The sequence below is a fragment of the Lactuca virosa genome, chromosome 4, assembly GCF_052849685.1.
Source record: "Lactuca virosa cultivar CGN04683 chromosome 4, Lactuca_virosa_CGN04683_v6, whole genome shotgun sequence".
Classification (NCBI taxonomy): Eukaryota; Viridiplantae; Streptophyta; class Magnoliopsida; order Asterales; family Asteraceae; genus Lactuca; species Lactuca virosa.
Genome location: NC_136429.1, coordinates 17,354,890 through 17,381,268, shown reverse-complemented (window position 1 = coordinate 17,381,268; position 26,379 = coordinate 17,354,890). Strand labels below are relative to the sequence as shown.

At 38.1% G+C, this 26,379-nt stretch overlaps 2 protein-coding genes across 3 annotated transcripts; one reads left to right on the top strand and one right to left on the bottom strand.

The window, feature by feature from the left end:
* Positions 1 to 15,179: 15,179 nt before the first annotated feature.
* On the top strand, positions 15,180 to 17,367 carry LOC145169431 (mitochondrial outer membrane protein porin of 36 kDa-like). The gene is made up of 6 exons (XM_079087982.1): positions 15,180 to 15,323; positions 15,650 to 15,717; positions 16,151 to 16,261; positions 16,343 to 16,429; positions 16,496 to 16,704; positions 16,803 to 17,367. The coding sequence occupies exons 1-6, from the start codon at positions 15,275 to 15,277 to the stop codon at positions 17,107 to 17,109; spliced, it is 831 nt and encodes a 276-aa protein (XP_078944108.1). The 5' UTR covers positions 15,180 to 15,274; the 3' UTR covers positions 17,110 to 17,367.
* A 5,778-nt stretch (positions 17,368 to 23,145) lies between these two features.
* LOC145169430 (serine/threonine-protein kinase PBL34-like) lies at positions 23,146 to 25,951 on the bottom strand. Of its 2 annotated transcripts, none has more exons than XM_079087980.1 (7): positions 25,654 to 25,951; positions 25,265 to 25,522; positions 24,859 to 25,190; positions 24,606 to 24,741; positions 24,364 to 24,500; positions 24,149 to 24,272; positions 23,146 to 23,780 (listed from the first exon to the last, which is right to left on the bottom strand). In XM_079087980.1, exons 2-7 carry the CDS (start codon positions 25,455 to 25,457, stop codon positions 23,275 to 23,277), a joined length of 1,428 nt encoding a protein of 475 aa, XP_078944106.1. In that variant the 5' UTR covers positions 25,458 to 25,522; positions 25,654 to 25,951; the 3' UTR covers positions 23,146 to 23,274. The 2 variants fall into 2 exon arrangements, with proteins under 2 accessions (XP_078944106.1, XP_078944107.1); XM_079087981.1 differs by having other exon boundaries at positions 25,265 to 25,484.
* Between the last annotated feature and the right edge of the window lie 428 nt (positions 25,952 to 26,379).

Genomic DNA, 26,379 nt, shown 5'->3' with positions numbered 1-26,379 from the left:
TATTTTGTATGCTAGATTAGGATAATACCTTGGATGTTCATAATTGTATGTATAATAGAGAAAACATAGATCCAAGGTATTTAGGGTTGCATGTACACTTAGGAGTGTTAGAATGCTCATAACCCAACAGTCTGAACCTGCTCTGGCTTCCGCATCGTCCGGAGCTCCAACTCGATTTCCTGCTCACGAGCCCTCTCAATCATATCATTTAGGGTCTTGCACCATGAAAAGCTCACAAACTCCCGGATACCATCTCTCAGCATAGCATGATATCTCATCTTCCTCGTCTTCTCATCCACAGCGTACTGCAGAACCAGTAATGCCCTCTCCATGAACTTGGTTGTAATCTCCGCCACAGACTCCGTAGTCTAGTGAAGGTCCTGGAACTCCCTCACCAGCTGTTGCACCTCAATGTCCGGTGCAAACTCTCGATCAAACCTATGCACAAAATCCTCCCATGTCATCACTGTCACACCCGCCATCCCAACCTCACAGGTAACCTCCTCCCACCAGTCTCGTGCCTGATCCCTCAGCATACAGGACGCGAATCCCACCTTTGCCGCCTCGGGGCAAAAGCTCTTCCACTGAGCATTCTCCATGTCAGCAATCCAGCAACGATTAGCTATAGGGTCCTTAACCCCAAAGAACTTAGGCACTCCGCACGCCTTGAACTCCCGGAATGAGGGAGTTCTAGTCCCAATCTGACCCGCAACGATCTCGGCTCGGAAAGACCTGAGCCACTAATCCATAATCTCCATGGTCCCCTCCTTGACGGTACCGATAATCACTGGGGTAGCATCAAGGATGCCGCGAGCAACCTCGGTTGCGATAAGCTCATGTAGCTTCTCATCAATCGACTCTGCCCCAGAGCCTGAACCTGATCTTGAACACAATCTCGAAACTGAACCTCCTCGCATAGCCATCACCATCCTCAACTGAAAATACAACATAGAGAGCAGTTGATAAGGAAGTTCTAAGGGATTCCTACCCACCGGACTCCTTAGAGCTTCCAGGTATGACCTTGTATCGAGTATAGGTCATGTGCTTTCAGTAGTACGGGCCCAATACTACCTTCCACACCTACATATACCTTGCCCCAAGGCCATACCTGATAACTCTAATTCACCCAACCATAGATAAAACACGACCTACAAAACCCAACACATACGCATATCCGAGACTCTTATAGGATTTCTCAATCCTCATAGAACAAGAAACCTCAATCAACACCACAGGTTGCCTTATGCATGCAAGTTATACATAAATAGAATCACATATACTGTCAAATAAACTTTCTACCCTAAGACCACAACCAAACAATTAACAGGAAATGAGGCATAATCCATCATTCTAGGTATATGCAATCCTAAACATATACAACTTTGAAAGCTTACACTTAGCAAATAACAGAGTCAATATCGATTCCAAGCATTATATTCATAGCATTGAATTCTCCTAGGCTACAAGGCATCACACAAATAAGGCAATTTTCATAACTCCTGAAGGTATCCTTAGCCCTATTCTAGCATGCATTTCACATATTAACATACTAGTTGCAATTCGTAAGCATGGTTAAATTTTAGGAAACACTTACTTGAGCTCGGCCAATTGTGCACATTGCACTCTCCCTTTTTACTCAAGAAAACTGTTTTCCGAGAAACTTGACTTTTGTTTCTTTAAAAAGGGTTACCATTTCCTCATTTGAGTTCTGACACACCCGAGAGTGTGCCTGAATCCCTCAAACCAAGGCTTTGATACCAACTTGTAACAACCCAAAATTGCAGATAAAATTTTTCATTTTTAAAATAGGAATTACAATCATAAATTGTTTCTCAAAAATCCATTACATCATATCATATCAAAATATCAGAGTATCAATATCGATAAATGCGGAAATTGTTGGGAGTGAATGTTGCGCCATCAAGCCGGGCCCTCCCCCTTAGTACCTGAAGTACCTGGAAACACCCAAATAAACTGTAAGCAAAATCTTAGTGAGTTCCCAAAATATAACATAGCATACAACCACAAAATTCCACACCACATACATAAGATTTCCATGGGCTACCCCCATGGTCTTTACCTGGAATGTCATGGGCTACCCCCATGGCCTGATATCTAAGTGCCATGGGCTACCCCCATGGTCTTCACACAAGTGCTACGGGCTACCCCCGGGGTCTTCAGATAATTAATTGCATAACAACTGTCAATCCATATGTTAGATATGATGGGTTTTGAGCACTACATCATTCCTATGGTGTACACGCAAACCCTAAAGCTTTGGATGTAGTTTGTCAAATGAACATGCAATAATCATCCAAAGCTCATAAACCCTAGATCTAACATATGTATATCGAAATTAACATGTAAGAACAGATCTAGATGAATACCTCTTATAGAATGGCTTGAATCTCGTTTCCTTGGAGCTTAGAGTCACAAATGTCACTCCTCTAATGGTTTACAAACACCAAGAGCAAGAGGATGACTTATGAGAGGGATTAGGAGCACCAAAAACGTCCTAGGGTTCTTCCAAAAGAGTTAGCCACGTTTTTGGGGCCATAGGGGTCTTTATATAGTGAGGCTATTAGGGTTATCAAACAAGGAAACCCTAATTTGACTGCTTAGGCTCCAAGCAGCCCATGGACTCCTTTATAACACCCCTTGGACTAATTCCTTATGGGCTTCCCATATAATTCATCCAACCTATGTTCCAAGGTGATCCATAGCCCAATCTCAATTATCTTATAATTACACTTCCAGTCCCCTAAGTTTAATTAATGTCTTTTAGTCACAAAACTAATTCTTAATTAATTCTTGACTAATATTAATTAAACAATATGATTTCTCCTTTAATATATTAATCATATCTATATTAATAAATCATAATTAATCCTCTATCTCCATAAATCATCCTATCAAGTTGCTTTGGTGAAGGCAACCCAAAAGGACCATGCACAACCGGGTCAAATACTTACCAAATATAGTTACGGGCTTAGACACTAATCCAACAGTCTCCCACTTTGATAAGTCTAGTAACTATAAATGCAAGTATTATCCGATTAGCAATCGTAGCTCTCAAAGACACTGTCAAACTCTGATCTTATCAGTAACCTGTCCTTTAGATAAGGGATCAAATATTCCTCCATTCTAGATATCGTATGAACTGAGACATGGATTTTAATCATACTCTCTGTTCACGTGTTGTTTCCCAATTTTTGATTTATGACGACTGACAGCAGACTACAATTGAACACATCAACTTTGTCCCGGCTTGGCCAAGCGCTTAGGGGTGTCATCACTAAATCATCGAGGGGCCCACAGATATCACTTTTATCCCACTTTGGGTAAAAGGAACGGATAAACTTTGACTCGAATGCTTGCTTGTACCTACTCATCAAATCACACACAACAATATGTTTTATAACACCAAGTTACTGGTGCGTTTACATATTATCAATGTGTAACCGACTTGTAAATTACAACTCACACGTCTCAGTTTCAAGAATATAAAATATTATCGTCTCACCAAGCACTCGTGATAAAATCCATGAAGCGATCCAAGTGAGTGTGGTTTTAATCCAATACTCTAATCTTATAGCAGCACTCATGAACTCTGCAGCAAACTTGTGTTATGTCTAAACGCTTTAGTCAATCTACAGACGGGTTCATGACAATCTTCTTTCATACCTACTTCCAAAGTATGAGCGACTATGGAGGGTTTGAATAATCTTATTATTCGGGAAGTCAAAACATGCAAAGTGAAACACAAGAATAATCGAACCCAATATGGCCCCAAACTTTTGAGTATAAATAAAACTCCTTTTATTTAATCACCATATTGATTACACATTATTCATTGTATAATGTTTCGGGTAATCAACTTATTACTTGAATTATAACAACAATTGTCCTATGCTCTTAGCATACACACTATGTTTACCTATGGTCCTTACTTCGTGAAATATTATAATTGAATAACATTTTCAATCACACTCATTTCACAATTCCCAACCCTTACCACAAGTGTGAGAATACCAAATTCTTGCCACTTATAGAATATGTTAGATTTTAACATTTCATGCAACGATTCTTTCGTAATGTCATAGCGCCAAAGTCACAAAGACTTTGCCAATGAAATTACAAAGTCATCTATTAGAGATTGTTGCAAGACAATTCCATAGACATGAAGTCTCACATTCAAAGTACATTCCTTTGAACATCCTTCTTGCATAAAAGTTTCTAATCTAGACATAAATTCTTAACGTCCAACTCCCAATATGGATACATTTCCATATTTTCCATACGGCAACTCATCATTAATAGAATCATATCTAATAACAATGTCATTATGGTCTATTCATTACTATACTTCTAACTGCTCACAACCGACCAATCCTTAGCGAACCTTAGATTGTCCTAGACAGTTGTTTAATTATTTTAGTCAAATCCGGTTCTAGTCCTTTTTCCCTCTTGACGCCCTAGGCATTTGGAAAATTTTAGAACAGTCAAATATTACAGCATATGCAATCGAACCTTTACCCGAAGCGTATGGGACACGATTCATAATGAAAAACGTGATACTTTACCGGTTTCTTGCTATAATATTACCATATATAGGATTCCCATATGTTGAATCTTTTCAACATAACATCCATATATGTCCTTTGACTAAATTTAATTAAAATTTCTCGATCCAAGCCTTTAGATTTTGAAACGAAGTATAATATTCTCTCCTTAATTATAGCAAAACAACTTTTCAACCCCTGTAACTTTGCAAAGTGAAACTTTTGTTTTCTATAATTAATATTGCTAACTTGCAATACTTAAAATAATAATCATGCTCCCACTAACATGATTATTATATCCTTATCAGCATCACACTTATGCTCCCACTAGCTTTGACATGTATTCAAAAATCTGCTAAACTTCTAGAAAACAATACTTATTGATTTCCAAAGATCATATTTCTAATACGATATGCTTCGACAATCTTTTATCTAAGCTTCTAGAATCATTTTCATGAAGGAGAGAAACCTTATGACACTTAGATTTTATGGTGTATGTGTTCCTATCCATGTGAATTTGTCATAACCATAATCATAAGATAATGTTTGTGACAAATCCAAACTCTTATGGACAGAACTTGTTCATTCTTTATTTCGTGCCATCAAAGGTCCCACCATTGCTTCCAAGTCTTCGAGCAGCTCACCCCTACCTATCAATGTACTTTCCATTGATCAGGATGCCTTGCTTTTATGCAATCAATTGAGAACTCATAGAACTCATATGCATAGTTGACTTAAACTGGAATGGCACATAAACAAAAATTGTGTCAACACGATAGGTTACAAACCTCAAGTCGTGTGCTAGTGTTTAACAATAGGTTTACCCTTGATTAGTTCTTGAAACTTTTCAAGATCATTTAGACTCCCACTGACCTCTTGACATATAAGATTCTCTTGTCAAGAAACATTTCTTGACAAAACAAATATTCGAGAGTTCGTGTAGGTCCTTATCAAGGCAAACACTACACACAATTGGTCTTAGTTGGTCTTTGTCTTATCCAAGACATCACAACTTACCAATTTCAAACGTGCAAGATTAAGAAAAACATTTTCTTCTACTCCACATTTAATGAGTGTGTTAAAACTTCTTAAGATGTGTCACTCAAGTCACAATCTTGGAGTACGACTCTAAAACTTGATTTTGGAACGAAGTATGATTCACTTTTTGATTTAACCATTTCAACAATTTCTGATTCCTCTTCTTAGCCATACTAGTGTACTAAGGTGTCTTTAGAGGATCAATTGTGATACGGTTTCAAAATCACTATGTTAGTCATAAAATAGATACTTAAGTACTCTCCCATCTTTTCAGATTGGAGAAACTTTTATCTTTCTGCCTAATTGATTCTTCTTATTCGTTCTGCTATTCATTGAAACTATTTTCAATGATTCAGAATCATACTTAATCTTTTAAGTATAATCACATTTACTAATCCTTTAGCAAATCATGACGAACATTTTATCATTCTTTGTGGCGAACTTAACCAGTGCACAACATTGTGTACCAGATCTCCTAGTCCTTCACTTGACTCACATACTTATGTGAACAAGGAATTAGTCTTAATTTCCCAAATACGAAGGTTCTCATTCTTCAGATAATACCAGTTGCATGATTTCAAGTTTCTATCCAATTGAAACTTGGGCGATGAGAATCATTCCTTATTTGGTAAATTTCTGACATTACCACAAATAACATAACTAAGAATCAAATCCATTCACAATATTGCTAACAGTAGAGACATTCAAGCATCAATTTTCATAAAAATCCATCGCAAGGAAACATAAATAAGACAAAATCAAAATTTATTTTATTGCGGAAAAATCTTGTCCTTACAATGCGATTACAAATGAAAACTATGTAAATATTATTTAGCAATCTATCCTAACTCTAAAGTAGTAGCTAAAAATCCGATATTTGAATCATGCGATCGAAATCCATTTCTTCATCACCAGATTCAGCTCACTTCTTTCTTTAAGCTTCCTTCCTTTTCTTTGATCCTACAAAACACCAAATGTAATCTTATCACATCATGTATTAGGAATCTAAAAATGAACTTAATAGAGTCAGATAGTGGATTTTACCTGAAGTAGAGTCATACATCTTGACTCTCCCATCTCTTAGATCTCTCAGGTAGTCAGGGCAGCTTCGCAACCAATGCCCCTTCTCTTGGCAGTGGAAACACACAGATTCTTTGGGAATGACACAAGGGACTATCTCAGACTTAGCCTTTCTCTTGTGTAGAGAAAACTTTTCTGGACTTCCAATGTTTCCATTGTCCATAGACGGTTGGTACATTGATTTTCCAGACAAATTTGCTTGACCAGTGCGCCAAATCATCGTTGATTCAACAGTAATAAGCAAATAAGTCAAATCAATGAGGGTCACATCTCGGTCCATCATATAGTACTCTCTAATGAACTCACTATATGATTCGGGAAGTGACTGAAGAACCAAGTCAACAGCCAACTTCCTTGAGACATCGACACCCAACATTCCCAATCTATCAATATGCAACTTCATATCAAAAACATGAGCGCATACCGACTTTCCATCTTCTTGTATTTTTGCCAATAGGGCTTGAGTGACCTTGAACTTTTCAAGTCTTCGAACACGTAGGTCAGGTAGAATTATTGGAGGAGGTGGAGGAATTGAAGCATGATTTCCATTTCCACAATCCAATCGTGGAACATCATCTTCATGTTGAAAACTTTTTCCAACAGATTCAGGAAGACCATAGTTGTTAGACTTTGACATCTACAAAACGGGAGAAATTCAAGTTAGTTGATTGAGTCCTTAATAAAACACCCAAATGAGATATTAAGGCTAGGACCCAACACGATATTCTACAAATTGGAAGAGGGATGCCGAAATCCAAATTGCAGAACATTTAAAGGTAGGTAAATGACGATTTACCAATTTCCACCATGAAAAACGAAAATTGAAGGTTTAAGTTTTAAATGAATTGAAACTCCTAGATCTTTTGAGATTCATTGAACTTTTCAATGGCATGTTTAATCTCGATTATGCCCTTCATTTGTGACTGGGATGCCGAGGATCACAAATAAGTTGTGAATAACCATGCGAATGTACGTGGTGCACTCAATGTCATTATCACCTAATCAATGTGCCGGTTAGCCACACACGCTCCATTGATCTATGACAAACATCGAGTCACCCTTCGCTACCAATTCCAATCCCAACTTAGTGTGTCAGTTAACCACACACGCTCCACTAATTGTCTCGGTAAGGGTACAAAGTGTAATTCCATGTAATAGCATCATTTTCACATTTTGCCTAAAGTAACTAAGATTTGGGGATTTATAAAGAGTGTTTAGTTACTTCGTATTTCATTATAATTATAATGGAAGGTTGTGTCCTATCCTACTCGTTCGGCTAACGACCCTCCACTAGTCAAGAGTGCGGTGGGTAAGAGTAGATACCCATTCAATCGCCATTTTATAGGCAATTTCCTTAAACACCCCTAAGAGACCAGCTTCGTGAATGAGGCCTACTAACGGTAAGACTGACTCTTTGTCACACCCCCAAACCGGAACGGCGAAAACGTTCGGGGGTGGTTGACGTCACGCGTAGTATCACAACAGTTGTATCATAGCAAGCATAGTAAACACAACCAAACATTGAATACATATATGAATAAGGTTTACATTGTCTTAGTACATAGTTTTGTTCATGACAAAAGTAAAATCGAAAGACGTGACTCTAACGCGCCGACTTCTCCAAAAGCCTGGAAGTACCTGTCTACTAATTCCCTGAGAATACAAGCAGTTTTGAAAGAATATCAGCATAAAGCTGGTGAGTTCATAAGCATTTAGTTTTGGTGAGAAAATGTTCTTTGAATCCTTTTGAAAAGTGTTCTTCAAGAAAATCCTGTATTTTCTTATGAAAAGCGTGTTTGAAAACCCATTCCTTCCATGACTTCTCGGTTCATACTAGATATGCACAATCCAAGGAGTCATGGAATGAATATGAATATCCGTTAGTAGGATGATAAATCATCAGTTTTAGAAATGCCGGTGTTATCCCGGGAAAATCCTATATTTTCCCTAAAACAGGTTATCCGTCATAGAGGTAGAGGCGTAAGTTTAGAAATCCCTGATTACAATCAGTATATATAAAAGTAGTTTTATTACTCAAAATAAAACAAATGAAGATTTGAATCTGTAAACCAAAGTTATTTTATACTTATTTGCGAGTCGTATAACCATACTAGATATGACCTAGAGACCTTTATAACGTTCTTCAGGCGTTTAAGCTAAATGACATTTGTCCACCACAGGCATGCCTGCCTAACTGTAGCTAGCAGTTCTGGTGTGGGATTGTCAGTCCCGAATAGATCTATTCATAAATCTCACGCTCTCCCTCCAGGAGACTCTGGTTATACTGAAATAGGATTTAACCATGTACACCTAAGGGTACATTATTGAAGTAGAGCCTCACAATTCTGTATAATCTAGTTTAATAGCTAGAAACAGTATAAAACAATAATTATCCTTGAATAATAGTACTTTATACTCCTGAGAAAATATATAACATAAACTAAATCTGTCATAGTTTAAATATATTCATCCATGAAATCTGATTTGGTAGAAACTGCCTAGAGGGTTATCCCAAACTATACCCATTATAGTTTATTAGAATTGTTATGGAAAATGCTTTGTAAAAGCCTTTCTGAAAGCTATGAAGTTAGAATTCCAAAATAAAGTTTCCCTTATGCTCAACATATTACAAAAAGGGATAAAATATCTGAATATGTTATTAAACATGGAAATCGTTGGACTGTATTAATAAGTTTAGAACTTAATAAAATACTTTGAGTTTGGCTTGTATTCCCCCCTGAAAACATTAAAAACACGGAAAATGTAGGGGTATGAACTCACCTCGGGTAAGTAGTTTGATTGAAGGATCGATACGGAAAGTTGGATGTTCAAGTGAAGCCTTGAACACGATTTGATCCTAATTAACACGTAATGACACATAAAGGAGTCAAATGAAGGTATTTCACCACTAGATGTGATGGAGAACCACTCTAGGGACTTGGACCTACTTGCACTAAGTGTTAGGACCTTAAAGGATTGCATGAGGGAGGTGTATGGCCACCTTAAAGGTGTGTACGGCCATGGGTGTGCGGTCGTACACTCATGTTGGCAAGTGTCTTTGAGGTGTTTCAAGGTCCATACTTGCATCCATGAAGTGTTCTGGGTCCATACTTGGTTGTAGCACAAGTTTAGGGTCTTAGAAATGGGTTTGTGGTCCTAAGATGTGTGTGTGTGGTCGCACACAAGAGTGTGCTGCCGCACATAGTAGTGTGTGGTCGTATACCCTTCAAGTTTTGTGTCCAAAATGTCATTTCCAAGGTGTAGCAAGGCTATGGTCATGTCTAACTCGAAGATGGAAGTCCGACTCTCACTTTGGAGGGTCTTTAAGAGTGTGAGGCCACCTTATGTGGGTGTGCGGCCGCACTCCTTCAAAGAGATGAAGAACATGACGGGACTCAATGATTCTAGGCTTAGATTAAGTGGTTCTTCAAGCACAACAAGCTAAGGGATGGATTACTCACGTTTTTGAAGTCGTGGGAGGGTTTGTGGTTGAAGAAGCCCGAGAGAGAGAGAGGTGTGTGCGGTTGAGGAGAGGGGAAATGAAGTGAAAATAAGCCTCATCTATATATAGATAATGGGTGTGCGGCCACACACTCGGGTGTGCGGCCACACACTCATGTGTTCGGCCACACACTCGGGTGTGCGCCCACACACTCATGAGTGCGGCCACACACTCGGGTGTGCGGCCACACACTCATGTGTGTGGCCACACACTCCTCTTGATGGAGCGTTTGGCCTTTTTGCAACCCTAAATCTTAAACCAACCCATCCCTAATTCAAACTTTGGTTGTATAAGGCTTTAGATCATCCAAACAGGCTCAAAACAATGCTAAAAGATAGTTGAAACGAGTTTATCATTGATAGTATTGAATAGTTTAACAAGGTAGAAGTTCCGGGGTGTCACACTCTTTACTTATACATATATAATATGTTAAACCTTTAAATGTTATATAGTATAAGGTGTATTTTATACTTTTAAAATACTAGGTGGTCTAATTTAATAAATTATACTTTTAATTTAATTAAATATAAACTATATCATTATGAATTTATTAACTCTCTTTTAATTATACACTTAATTAATTTAATAAAACCATAAGGGTGGAATTTGAACTATTCAAATACTAGGGTTTTGAGAATTTAACATTTCAAAATTAAAACTTTTAATCAAAATTTTAAATTCCAAAACTTGAGGACAAATTTTGAATTTTTTTTAAAACTTAGGGATTAGAATTTTAATATTCCAAAATTAAACTTTTAATCAAAAAAAAATTAATTCTAAAACTTGAGGGCAAGTTTTGAAACTTTTCAAAACTTCCTAGATCAAATTACAAATAATTCAATTAATCAAATACTTAGTGATTATCTAAATTTGACCTAATTAAATTTCCTTACAAATCAAAACTACAAATAATTAATCTTTATCCTATAAACCAAGTAATTATCTTAATTTTGACCATTATCTACTATTTGGATTAGGATAATCAATACCATAATGGAAAAATCGGATTTTATCTGGAAAAACAATTTATGGTAATTATCCACATCAAAATATGGCAAAAATTTCGAGATTAGCTGTCAGAACTGAGCTCACGTCGTGAGCACTGTGCTCACGTCGTGAGCCTGGTCAGAACAAAAAAAAGACGAAAATTTTCCATCTTTGAATGATCAAATATAGCATCAAATACATTAGATAAACAACCTAGGCTCTGATACCACTGATGGGCTTTGAGCACTACATCATTCCTATGGTGTACATGCAAACCCTAAAGCTTTGGATCTAGTTTGTCTAATGAACATGCAATAATCATCCAAAGTTCATAAACCCTAGATCTAACATATGTATATCGAAATTAACATGTAAGAACAGATCTAGATGAATACCTCTTATAGAATGGCTTGAATATTGTTTCCTTGGAGCTTAGAGTCACAAATGTCACTCCTCTAATGGTTTACAAACACCAAGAGCAAGAGGATGGCTTATGAGAAGGACGAGGAGCCCCAAAAACGTCCTAGGGTTCTTCCAAAAGAGTTAGCCACGTTTTTGGGGCCATAAGGGTCTTTATATAGTGAGGCTATTAGGGTTATCAAACAAGGAAACCCTAATTTGATTGTTTAGGATCCAATCAACCCATAGACTCCTTTAGAACACCCCTTGGACGAATTCATTATGGGCTTCCCATAGAATTCGTCCAACCTATGTTCCAAGGTGATCCATAGCCCAATCGCAATTATCTTATAATTACAATTCTAGTCCCCTAAGTTTAATTAATGTCTTTTAGTCACAAAACTAATTATTAATGTCTTTTAGTCACAAAACTAATTCTTAATTAATTCTTGACTAATATTAATTAAACAATATGATTTCTCCTTTAATATATTAATCATATAATATATTAATAAATCATAATTAATCCTCTTTCTCCATAAATCATCCTATCAAGTTGCTTTGGTGAAGGCAACCCAAAAGGACCATGCACAACCGGGTCAAATACTTACCAAATATAGTTACGGGCTTAGACACTAATCCAACAAGATAATGGTCCGACATTGGTGCCTTCGACCTATTGATATAGTGAGAAGACTCACCTCAGACTGATGATAAAAATACTGCTCGACTACCGGTAGGGGTGGCAATTTATGACACGACACGACAAAAATACACGACACGAAACAAAATTGGGACGAAACTGAAATTTGAATTTGTGTTTGTTTTAACCGTAAAAAACACGATGTCATGTCGTGTAGTGTTCGTGTTCAAAATTCGACACGAAATTGACACGATTTAGCAGTTCTTTATTGTGTTTTTTGTGTTTGTCGTGTTATATTTGATAAATTATTCATTAAATAAACTAGTTTTTAGTATATGTTATATTTTTTGTGTCGTGTCGTGTTTATCGTTTTTTAATTCGTTCGTTTTCGTGTTAGTTAAAAAAACACGACATCGTGTCGTATCGTGTTCGTTTTACATAAAACTTTATCGTGTCGTGTTGTGTTAGACAGAAACACGAAACGATAGCACGATTTGCCACCCCTAGCTACCGGTCTGAATATCTCACACGGAATATACACAAGTTAACCTAATTAGAATTGAGTCACAAACTCAAGGCATAGGCCAAAACCCTAAGTCCAAACTCCTCCAATAAGGTCTAAAAGTCTTTCTCCTTTAATGGGCCTAATATCCAAGGTCCAAAACAATAATGGGCCACAAGGCCTAAAAGGCCCAACCATGCCACTTATGGTCCAACAACAAGTTCAAAGACCCAAATACTCTAATAGATCCAGGCCCAAATGGCTCAAAAGCCCAACGAAAGCCCAAAAACTCACTGGAAGCGTACGCCCATCGTACATCATCAGTACGCTTAGCGTACTGGGTTCTTTGGCGGAACGCTCAGCGTACAAACTAGTACGCCCATCGTACAAGCTGTTTTGCACAAAAAGTCATTAAGTGCTTAATCCATGCATCCATTTCGTCCAATTCCAGATCTTGGTCATTTTAAAGGTCATAGGGCATAAAGTTAGCAACTTTATGCATTTGCATGCCATATGGGAACCCAACACCTCATTTTATCCATTAAGACTCCCTTTAAGATCTTAAACTCATGCATGGTGCCATAACAACCATCAAGTTAGTATTTTTATGCTTTTAATATGCCAAAGGAACTCAGATCTAACATTTCTAACCTATGGAGTTGCTTATACTCACAAGAGAGGATCCATGGACCAAAAATGGACTTATTACTAGGGCTGTAAACGAACTGAACGTTCAACGAACTGTTCGTGAACCGTTCGGCGGGAAGTTCGTTTATGTTCGTTTATTTAATAAACGAACGAACATGAACACAAATTATCATTCGTTTAGTTAAACGAACGAACATAACAATGGTCTCGTTCGTTCAATTATGTTCGTGAACGTTCGTTTATGTTTTTCATTTACGTTCGTTCATATAAGTTCATTTTATGTTCACATATGCTTAATTGTGTTTGATTACATTAGTCTATTATATGTTCATTTATGTTCATATATCTTCAATTATGTTTTTCTTTATCTTTGTTCATTTATGTTCGTTTGTTTATGATCGTTTAGCATGTTCACGAACATAAACGAACGAACATGAACAAGGAAACTCGTTCGTTTATCCGTTCGTGTTCGTTTATTTGTTCGGCTAACTTAAACGAACGAACATGAACAAGCTTCGTTTGTGTTCGTTCGGTTCGTTTACAGCCCTACTTATTACCAAACCCTAACTCAAACTAGCAAAAGGATAAGCAAGGTCTGTACTTTTTACCTCCAAAAGTTCACAAGATGAAGTAGATGCGGGATCTAGAAGCTCAACCACGTCCAAGACTTGATCACCACCTTCTCCTTCTTGAAAACACGCTAAAATGGCCACCAAAATCACTTTTAAGCTCAAGAATCACAATCACTTGCAAACTAGGGTTTAGGGACGATAAGAGGCTATGGAGGCTGTTTAGGGTTAGGTCCACATGGCATAAGAGTGTTTAAATAGGGTTCATGCCCTAAAATTAGGGTTTTTGTCCTAGGCCACGTACGCCTTGCGTACGTGGTGCATGTCCGCGTCCAAACCACCCTAGTACGCTAAACATACACATATGTACACCCAACGTACGTAGGGACCTCCTTTGCAAATACGTTTCAATCCAAGGGTTAAAAGGGTAAATACATGCATTCCAAATGTTACATAGCGACTTCTTTTTAATACTTTTTAAATCCATTATTACCGCCGTAATGGGCGCCAGATAAAAAATCCTAGTTTTCCACAATAAACGTATTTGCTAGTTACTAGATGTATCAAACTAGTAATTAAGTTAGCACGTTGCCATGAGTTTTTACGTGTTTTTGTTGCGTATTGAAAAAGTAGATGATGAAAAATCATATTATATTACTATGAGGATGGAGGATAAACACGAAATTTTAGAAAACAAAATAATAACATAAATTAAATTTTGTTGTTTAATTTAAAAATAATTGTTGAAAAATAAATTTATTAATTATTTTCTAAATAATTGGTTTTATGTTGAATAATAGAATTAATTTAAATAGAGTATAATATTAATAAAAACTGAAATAACAAAGTGTGGATTCGTTTTTAACGTAATTTCTTTTTCCTACATAATAAAACTTGGTTATCATCGTACAACGAGTGTGATGGGAAACAGACAACAAGCTGCGACACTAAGCCTTTTTGTATGATAAAGTCAATTCTTTTGAAGACTATATCCATAGATCTATGGATATAACATTGTTATGCATGATCCGCTATATTCTATTAAAAAACTCCACCGCATCCGAGGCTAGAGGTCACGATGGTTCACTTTTGACAGACATCGAGTTGTACATTGTGCATTACAAATTATATTTTTAGCTACACTAAATATGTGAAAGACTATGTAAGTTGCTTTTGTATATATTTATAATTCAGGGGGCGATAATGCAACTTATAAAAATTATATGTCCTCGATGTGAAAATATTTCATCCGCACCGATTCATTTCAACAGGTTGTGTTTAAAGACGCCTTCTCTCTCGCATAAAAATCACTCACAAATTTCTCGAGCACGAAGAACAGAAGAGATGGGGAAAGGTCCAGGTCTCTACCCCGATATCGGGAAAAAAGCCAGAGGTAACAAACAAACAAACAAAAGAACACTCATCGATTCAATTTTTCCCTTCGTTTTGTTTTGTTTTAATTTTACGCGTCGATTTACTTGTTTCCATTTCTGCGTTAGTTTTCTAATTGATTGATACTGTTGCGTATGATTCTTTCGATAATCATTTAAAAAAATTAAACGGCTTTTTTTTTTTTTGCTTCGCGTCTGTTTGTGTTGTGTGATTGTGAGTGTATTTTTTTTGTCTCTTCTGCTTCAATCGATACTGTTGTTTGTTGCTTTATTGTTTTGAATATGATTGATCTTGATATCATTATCGTTTCGTTTTTGTGTTTTTCAGATCTTCTTTACAGAGATTACCAGGGCGACCATAAGTTTTCTCTCACAACATATACCGCCAACGGAGTTGTCAGTCTTTCTCTTATCTCTATCTTCCTATCTATCTGTCTGCGTGTATTTCTGTATCAAGTATGAACATATGCATTTCTATATTTCACCATGCATATGGTGATTAACAACTTATCTGTATCTAATTTGAGACTGAAGCTACGGTTAGGCCATTGCTGCTCACTCCCCCGTAAATCAAATTTTGTAGGTTAATTGTTGTTAATTATACAGATAATTTAACTGTTAGATTGCTTGTACTCACATTAATTAGCTAACTCATAATCTACAATCTAATTAAATTGTATGATTACGGAAAGAATTCTGTGTTTTTTTATGCTATGTACAAGTTATTCTTTCTGTTTCTTTGATCTACTGTCACGTCCCTCTTCTAACCACTGTGAACATTTTCTACATTCGATACTTTTCTCTCTCTCTAATTTCATCTATATTTCAGTCAATCACCTCATCAGGAGCTAAGAAAGGCGAGCTGTTTTTGGCTGATGTGAACACAAAACTCATCAACAAAAACATCACAACCGATGTCAAAGTGGACACAAACTCTAAGGTAACAACCATGAATAATTACAACTTCACTTGGTTTCTAAACTGCAATTAACATCTTGTTGCATATATGGCAACAACTCAGGTTTTCACCACCATCACCATTGATGAAGCTGCACCTGGACTCAAAACAATCTTCAGCTTTGTTGTTCCTGATCAGAGATCTGGCAAGGTACTTACTGATATTGATACTGTTACTGATACTGACACTGATACTGATACTGGAGTTTGGGTACAGGTGGAACTTCAATACTTGCATGAACATGCAGGAATCAGTACAAGCATCGGTTTGACCGCAAGTCCCATAGTCAACTTCTCTGGTGTGGCTGGAAACAACACGGTTGCATTCGGGACCGATATTTCCTTCGATACTGCTTCCGGAAACTTCACCAAATACAATGCGGGACTCAGTTTCTCAACTTCTGACCTCATTGCATCCTTGACACTGTGAGTTGTTATTTTTTATTTTCTGGATAAATAAATAAATACAAAACAGTTTTTAGTGTTATAATTGGATGGTTATTTATGTATTTATTTATTTATAGGAATGATAAAGGTGACACGCTTACTGCTTCCTACTACCACACTGTGAGTCCATTGACTAATACGGCTGTGGGTGGTGAGTTGACTCATGGGTTTTCGAGTAATGAAAACTCGTTGACTTTTGGGACACATCACTCATTGGACGCGTTGACTACGGTCAAGGCTCGGGTCAATAATTTTGGAATTGCAAGTGGTCTTCTTCAGCATGAATGGCGCCCGAAATCGGTTTTTACTATCTCGGGGGAAGTGGATACAAGGGCTATTGAAAAGAGTGCTAAGGTTGGTTTGGCTCTTGCTTTGAAGCCTTGAATTTTGGAAATGAAGGAACGATTCACCCGAAACAATACATGTGTCTGGTTTTGATGATATTTGATATGTTGGTTTTTGTATGGGTGAAGATAAATAATGTAGGTAGGTAGATAGGTCACTTTTGAAAACTTTTTTTTTTTTTTTTTTTTTTTTTTTTTTTTTTTTTTGGGTGGGGGACTATGCCAAAGTGATTTAGCAAAGATAAAGGTGCTTGTTGGTAAAATCCGTTTTACAAAATTGAAGATTATTTTGTGAATCTATCCTAACTCTAAAGTAGTAACTCCCATGCCTCTTGGTGTGGAAACCGATTTCGGGAGAAGGTGGACCAAGACGAAGCATGCGACACAACTGCTCAGTGGCCGAGGTAGACTCTTAGTGAAGATATCAGCGACTTGAAGCTTGGTAGGAACAAACATAGTGACCAATTTTCCTGAAGCAACGAGCTCACGAACAAAATGATAGTCAAGATCAATATGCTTAGCACGCTTATGAGCCACCGGATTCTAGGTAAGAAATAACGCACTTTGATTGTCACAGAGAAGTGTGGGGCGATCGGTGGGCAAGGCATGCAGCTCCTGCAACAGATCCAGATGATCTCGGTAGCCGTATTATCCATGGCTCGATATTCAGACTCACAGCTGGAACGAGAGATAGTAGGCTGCTTCTTCGCACTCCAGGACACAAGATTACCCCCCAGGAATATCGAGTATTCATAGGTGGAGCGGCGAGTCTCAAGGCAACGAGCCCAGTCGGCATCAGAGTAGCCAACAAGCTTAATAGTCGGAGGCCGTGAGAAAGTGAGACCAAACGAGAGGGTTCCCTTGACATAGCGAATAAGTCGTTTAACAGCTTGAAAATGAGCAATCGTTGGGGCGGCAAGAAATTGGCTAACTTGATTAACAGCGTAAGAAATATCGGGCCTCGTAATCGTCAAATATTGAAGGGCACCAACCAAGGAACGATAGTGAGTCGGATCGTTATAAAGAGGGCCACCACTAACAAGGGAGGCGTTGGTAGCAAGAGGGGTAGGCATGGGCTTGGCATTGAGAAGACCGGCGCGCGTGATGATGTCGTGAGCATACTTGGCTTGGCTGAGAAACAAGCCTGTGGGATGATGAGTAGCCTCAAGCCCAAGAAAATAGTTCAAACGCCCAAGATCCTTAATGCGAAACTCGGCGTGTAGTCGAGAAATGAAAGATGACACAACAACATCATCTGAGCCAGTAACAATCAAATCATCAACATACACTAACAGATACATGATACACGAGTCTCGGCGAAACACAAAAAGAAAGGGATCCGCATGACTGCAGAAAAAACCATGTTTCACTAAAAACGAGCTGAGTCGATGAAACCACGCACGTGGAGCCTGCTTAAGACCATAGATAGCTTTATTTAGCTTGCAAACATAATCAGGATGACAAGCATCCGCAAAGCCTGGAGGTTGATTCATAAAGACAGTGTCACCCAAACAATGGCGGAGGGAGTACAGGGGCGGAGGGAGTACAGGGGCAAGCAGGTGCTTTGCCCCCCTCAACATTTATAATTTAGATACATTATTCCCTTCAACTTTTCCAATTTAATACATTACTCCCTTTAACTTTTCCAATTTATATGCATTACTCCCCTTGACTAAATTCATAAATATTATTTTGATTTTCATAATAACAAGGGTTGAATGTTGCATATCCTTTATCAACATAGACTAGATTTACCTAAAAATAAAAGATTTACCGTTGAAATAATTGCTTTTTGAGAGCTAACATTTCTTATACCATTTTTACTGTTTTGTTAACACATTGATAATAAATAATAAGAAGTTGATGATATTAAGTTATAAAATCATATTTTATAAAACATTTATTTAATAATCTATATATTTTTGTGTTTTCTTGTTATGTAAGTCATATTTATCGGATGATAAGTTGTGATTTATTTATTTTATTGACTTTGTTAGGATGATAATTTTTTATAACTTTTTTGTTAGTTTTAATGTTTATTATTGATAAAATAGTTAATTATTACTTTTAGGTTTATTTTTAATTTTTATATTGCTTTTTATCATTAAAATTTTTGATTTGGACACGGTCAGTATGCATATATTATTTTTTTTAGATATTCAAAGTATGTATTAATTTTTATCTCAAATTTTCCTTTAAATTATTGATTATATTACGTTATCCCCGGTAATAAAATATTTGTTAACCTTATTATGATGTAAGCCCCATTTATGGTAAAATTCTGGCTCCGCCCCTGCACCCAAATGGCCGTGGAGAAAAGCATTATTGACATCAAGTTGACGCAAATGCCATCCGTTAATAGTCGCAAGAGTGAGAACAATACGAACGGTAGCCGCCTTGACAACAAGACTGAAGGTGTGAGAATAATCAAGTCCCGACACTTGACTGAACCCTTGAGCGACGAGACGAGCCTTGTGACGCTCTACAGTCCCATCAGCCCGATATTTAGTGCGAAACAACCACCTGCAACCCACAATATTAGTCTGGGAAGGTCGTGGAACAAGAGTCCATGTCTGATTTTATGATGAAGAGCCGTCATCTCGGAACACATTGCGTCACGCCATTTAGGATCACGTAAGGCAGTGGTAAGGGACGAGGGAATGTCAACAGAAAAAACCTGCGAAAACAAACCATGAGAGGTTAAATGTGCCAAATCAGTACGGTAGCGTGGCTTAAAAATCCCGGCTTTGGCACGCGTGGTCATCGGGTGCGCAGGCGGGGGTGGACGAGGGGGCGGAGGCGAAGCAGGCTTGGAACCAGACAACGAGCCAGACTCGGAGACGGTTTCAGCAGCAGGATCAATGGTTGGTTCGGAGTCAGAACCGGAAGGCGACTCGAGTTCGGGACCTGGGGAAGCAACAACAGGGGACTCATATGCAGGAGATGCAACCGAGGGAGCCAGAGAATCGGGCTCCGTACACACAGCGCAAGGAGCAGGGGTGGCGGGTCCTGATGGAGCACATGGAGAAGCCGAGGCTGCGTCATCGGGGACGGGAACGGTGGGGAGCTGATCACCAAGGAATGTATGTAAGGGTAAAGACCCAATAGGAGCATTTGTGTGGGTGGCACGAAACGGGAAGCACTCTTCATCAAACCGGGCATGGCGGGTAACAAAAACCCGTGTCGAAACCGGATCGAGACAAAAGTAGCCTTTATAATGAGCGTGATAACCTACAAAAACACAAGGGATGCTCCGCGGAGAAAGTTTATGATCCGCATAGTCACGCAAATACGGATAGACGCGACACCCAAAAATGCGAAAATTTTCATAAGATGGCACCCGTCCGAACAAGACCTCAAATGGTGACTTCATGGACAACACCTTTGTGAGGAGACGATTAATAACATACACGGCGGAGCTAAAAGCATGAGCCCAATAAGAAACCGGAATGTGAGCATGAAACATCATGGCGAGTCCCGTCTCCACAATGTGACGATGTTTGCGTTCAACCCGCCCATTTTGTTGGGGGTGTACGGGCATGAGATGCGGTGAAATATACCATGTTTATGCAATAACGCCTTTACTTTGTTATTTAGAAATTCCGTACCCCCGTCACTTTGAAATTTTTTAATTTTGGTAGAGAATTGAGTCTCTACAAAGGCGATAAATAACTTGAAAATGCTAAAAAAATCTGATTTAGACTTGAGCGGGTAAAGCCATGTAAAGCGAGAGAAATCGTCCATAAAGGTGACATAATAACAGTATGAAGCAACCGAATCAATCGGGGAAGGACCCCAAAGATCACAATGGATCAAATCTAAAACATGGGCGACACGTTGGTCATTATTGTCAAAAGGCAACCGATGAGACTTAGCAAGTTGGCAAGGAGAACAAGTAACCGGTTTAGGTAAAATAGAAGAAACAAACACATGACCAAGTTTATTTAATATAGAAATAACATCAAAAGACACATGCCCTAAACGGGAGTGCCATAATTCAAAAGACGCCTTTGGTCGCTTCTTAGCATAAAACGCACAAGCCACCGACTTATTTGGAAGAACATAAAGCCCCCGATCACTCGTTCCTTGAGCCAGAATTTGTTTCGTTGCCCGATCCTGAATGTAAAACAAAGATTTGGAGAAAATCACATCCACGTTATTATCGTATGTTAACTTGCTAATAGATAATAATTTTTTAGTAAGACGGGGAACCACCAAAACACCCCGCAACCGAATATCATTGGGAAGAGAGGAAGTCCCAATAGCAGCAATGGGAAGAGTATTACCATTACCGAAGTGAACCGAGCCATCACCAACAAAAGGTTCGGGTTTAGCAACCGAGCCCGAAGAAGAAAACATGTGGTCCGAGGCACCGGAATCAACATACCAATCCGGGTCGGATGGGGTCACACGACATTTTGCAAGAAAAGCTTTTGCCAAATCGGCTTCACTAGGGGCAGACCGAGAAGCAAAGGTCGGAAGTTGAGGACAAGCATTAGCAAAATGACCGCTATGTTGGCATAGTTGGCAGTGGGGTGACCGCCGGCCACGACCACGACCACCGCGAGGACCACCACGACCACCAGAGTCACCACCCCGACCTCGACCAGCAGTGGCAGAGGCAACAGCCCCAATGGGCGCTGATTCAGCAGAGAAAGCGACGACAGGTGTGGAGTTGGCGTGGAGGGATTTCATGAAAAGCTCATGACTTTCGGCTTGAGCAAGGAGGTCCCAAAAAGTTGGAGAAAGACTAGAGGTCCGAACCCCAATGGAGAAAACTTCAAAATCGCTGCCAAGACCACATAGGAACCAATGATTTTTATCAGATTCGGTAACAGCTTGGCCGATAGCTGCCAATTGATCACAAATCGCCTTAAATTTCCGTCCATATTCGGAGACGGTGGAGGTTCCTTTAGAGAGAAGTCGTAGTTGATCACGAAGATTTTGTACACGTTCCATGGAAGAGTTCCCATAGGCGGATTCAAGAGCGGTCCATATCGCACGAGCGAAAGAGAGGCCCACGGCCTCAGAAAATGCTTCTTCCGTGAGAGAGGCTTGAAGAATGATGACTGCCCGTTGATCCGCAACATGCCATTCCGCAAAAGCGGGGTTCTCAACTTGCTTGTTGTCAACCAGAAGGTGGGAAGAAGGGGCTGCAGAGGAGCCATCAACGTGAGCAAGGAGTTGTTGATAGTTAAGGAGGGGAGTCATTTGGTTCACCCACAAGAGATAATTGTTAGAGGAGAGGCGGATGGTAATGAGGTGAAGGAGAGTGTTCATGGATAGAGTAGCATCAGTGGAGGAGCCAGCCATGGATGAAGCTGTGATGGTGACAAGAAAAAACTGAAAGAAAGGAGAAGAAAAGAGGAGAATGATCGGCTAAGAAGAGGGAGAGGAACGGAGGGGTTTTTGGCCTGATACCATGAAATAATGGGTTTCCACACCAAGAGGCATGGGAGTTATCACATATATATAATAAATAAAGATACACATAAGACCCTCAAGTATACAACAATAAAGAAAAGTCTATACAGATACATAACTAGTCTAATAATATGTTCATTTTCGTTTCATATATGAGACGTATTTTGGTCATTTACCACAACTCCAATATATTACGCGTGTCATATAACTTGCATCTTGAAACCAAAAACAAAACCTGGAAAAACGTGAATATGTAATAAATCATTAATTTCACGTGCTTTGAAGATTGGTGAATGGAAGTTTTAGAATATATGTAAAAAATGAGGTTTGGTTATAATAATTATCATTTTTATCTAAATTCAAAAACTCGATTTTGCCCTATAGGTTGGACCGATTAATCATGTTATTCATGTACGTTGTAACCATAACTTAATTATGGGCCAAAAGTTGTTAGATGTGAATCGTGCAATACACTGTAAGCCCAGCCCAGAGTTAAAAAGATATTAAAACACTCTAGAGTAAATTACACGAAGAGAAATTAAATTGTGCCTACAAACAACAAAATGCACTGTAAGCCCAGCCCAGAGTTAAAAAGTTGTCGATATTTTCTATATATCTCTAGTATTATACAATACATTAAACAACATGCCAATACGATCAATTCATCATACTAAATAAACAACAAAATATGATACAATGTTAATAAAAATGTCATCATAAATTACATTCTCCCAAATTGGGATTTTTTTCACAATAAATTTAACACCAATTGTGCCCTTTGTTATTGCTTCTCATTCGGCTTCGGTGAGTCCTTAATAAACTGATGGTGATGAGGCGATGCCCGAGGTATCGACAAGGTCCGTGGCTGTTGCTGCCCGTTTCTTGAAAACGACCCGCCCCGTGCCCGAGACCCATCCGAACCCGACCCGACCCGTTCGGATTGAACCGTTTGAAGGTAATAAGAAGAGCCCGCCATGTCTTTAAGGGCCGGTAATGGTTCAAGACATTCAACCACTTCACTCATTAAGGGCCGGGCTTTTGGGTCACGGCTAAGACAACGGGACGCAAGTTGTGCAGCCTTTTGGGCCCCTTTTATTGAGAAATGGCCTTCTAATCGCGGGTCGATTAACCGGTAAAACCGTCTTCTCTCTAATAAATGTGGGCGGGCCCACTCAACGAGATTGTGTTCCCCGTTTGGACGGTTTTTGTCCATTGACCTTCGCCCGGTCAACATTTCGAGTAAAACAACACCGAAGCTATATACATCACTTCTTATACTCAGATGTCCTAAAAGAGAGACACCAACATAAAACAAAGACAACAATAAGGGCATGTTTTTTATTACATCAAATCAAAATATGATGTGAAATGTTACTTTTTTTTTTTTTTTTTTGTATTGTACAACTATATAACTATTTTACCCTTTTGTGAGTAAATGGATCATTTTAGTTATTTATTTTTTTTGTTTTCTTTATTTTATTTGAAAATAACGATGAATGATAGTAAATGACCATTTTATATTTTTTGTTTATAACTAATGCCATTTTATCTTTTTTTGTTTGTAATTAATGTTGAAGGACAGTAAAAGACCATTTTACCCTTTTAATACTATCTGTCTCTCTGTTAAAGTAAGCAACACATAAAAGGATAAAGACCTGTCATGACGTATTCCGGGGCGGCGTAACCGTAAGTTCCCATAACACGTGTCGATATGTGAGTTTTATCACCCTCCGGGCCATCTTTAGCAAGGCCAAAATCGGAAAGTTTGGCGTTATATTCCTGAATAAAAAACAAATCATTAGAAATAAATTAAAAAAAAAACAATACTCTTATAAGCAAAATTAAAACACAAAGTTTTCTTGTTGCATACCGCATCTAACAAAATGTTGGAGGTTTTAAAATCACGATAAATCACGGGTCTTTTGGCTTCTTCGTGAAGGAAAGCAAGCCCCTTTGCAGCACCAAGAGCAATTTTCATCCTAATAGACCATGGAAGAGGCAATGATCCTACAATAAGAAAAACAAATTAATTAAAGGGTCAAAATCGATAAAATGGTGAAAGCACAAGGGTTTTTCTGTATTTTTCAAAAAGATGAAGGGGCAATAACATACTTCTGAACAAGTGATTCTCCAAGCTCCCACGAGGCAAGAACTCATAAACTAACAACCGTTGATCATCTTCGTTGCAATAACCGATCAATTTAACCAAATTCGGATTCACAAGATCACCTAGGAAATCCACTTCTGCCTGCGAAAAACACCATCTTTTTTCAGATTTTCAGATATAGAATTAAAATGATTCGAATCATTCAATGATATATTTTTGGTATAATTAGATGGAAATAGGAAAATAATAGAATCGAACCAGCCACTCTTTATGACCCTGAAGTCCGTCCTGATTCAGCGTTTTCACGGCGACTGTAAGTCCGGTGCCGGGCTTCACCGGAGCGGTGCCGTTCTCTTCAATCCAACCTTTAAACACACACCCAAAACCACCTTCACCGAGAAGACTTTCGGGTCTGAAATTTCTTGTCGCCATTTTAAGATCATTGAAAGCAAATTTTCGAAGTTGAGAAGCAACTTTGATTGCATCTTCTGGTTTTGGACTCGACAAATTGTTTCCGCCACTGGTGGTCGGAGATACTATCGGAGTCACCACCGTTTGATCTTTGCTTGTATCGTTACCTGATTTACTTTCTGCGATGATAACGATTCCAACGTCAATTATGATAATCTTGTTAAATGAAACCAAAAAAGGAGCAATAATTTACCGAATTGAGAACTGATGCCACTTGTGGAGCTATCGACTTTAGATCTTGAAGAAACACAGCTGCCGAGACACCCCCATTTATTCCAACACCCAACGGAACCTTCATCGTTTTTCCACTTTTTCTTGTTCCCTTTTGATTTCATAACATGTAAAGACTCCAATTTTTTTACAGCTTCTTGATTACTAGATGTCATCGTTTTAATACAAACCCTAAAAACAAACTGGCGGGTAATTGGATATCATCAATAAAACCCAGAAACTGAAAAGATCGGAAGTTATGCAATATTTGTCATTTGAGCAGTTGTTCTTGGTTGAAGATGAAGAAATTAGATGTAAAAATCAAAACCCATTTGAGATGAAAAGTGGAAAATGATGATTGATGACACTCACCTCGAAAAGGAAGAGAAAAAGGGTCTTTGACTTGCATACAACAGAAAATTCCCTCAAAACTCCACCAAAATGGAGGTTTTAAGTGGGAATTGAAAAGGCCAAGTTGAGAATTTTCAAAAAAGATTGCAACTTTTTATAAAATTAATTTTGTAGGAACAAAAAGAGATTCAGATCGCATAAAAAAATGGAAATGGAGATGGAAGACGATAGAGAAAGAGAGACAGAGTGCAAGCTGTATCAGATTCAGATATACTCTTGCGTTCAAAAGCACCCACCACCTAGCAATGTGTATATGTGAAGTACTCAAAATAAAGATTTGAAATCTCACAAAATGGCTGACTTCTTCAACCCAAGAAAAAAGAATAAAATCCCTAAAATTCAATCATAGCAGTTAACATGGACCAATTACGCAATTACTGTCGTAATAAAGTTTTGGGAAAATCTCAAAAAAATCATTATAAATATCTAAAAGGATATATCATTTTTTTTTATCTATTATCATATCATGTTATGTTTGATTTTATCTAAATTAATATTTTATGACTATTTTATAGCATTTTGATTTCAATAAAACTATAATACAGAAATGTATTTTTATTCAACTGTCCATTGAAACCAGTATAATAACTTCATAAGTTTGATTGTAGAAATTTTTAAAATCAAAAACATAAAATAGTCACGAAACATTAAGAAAAAAATGCTTTTAATGAACAAAAATATGACTAA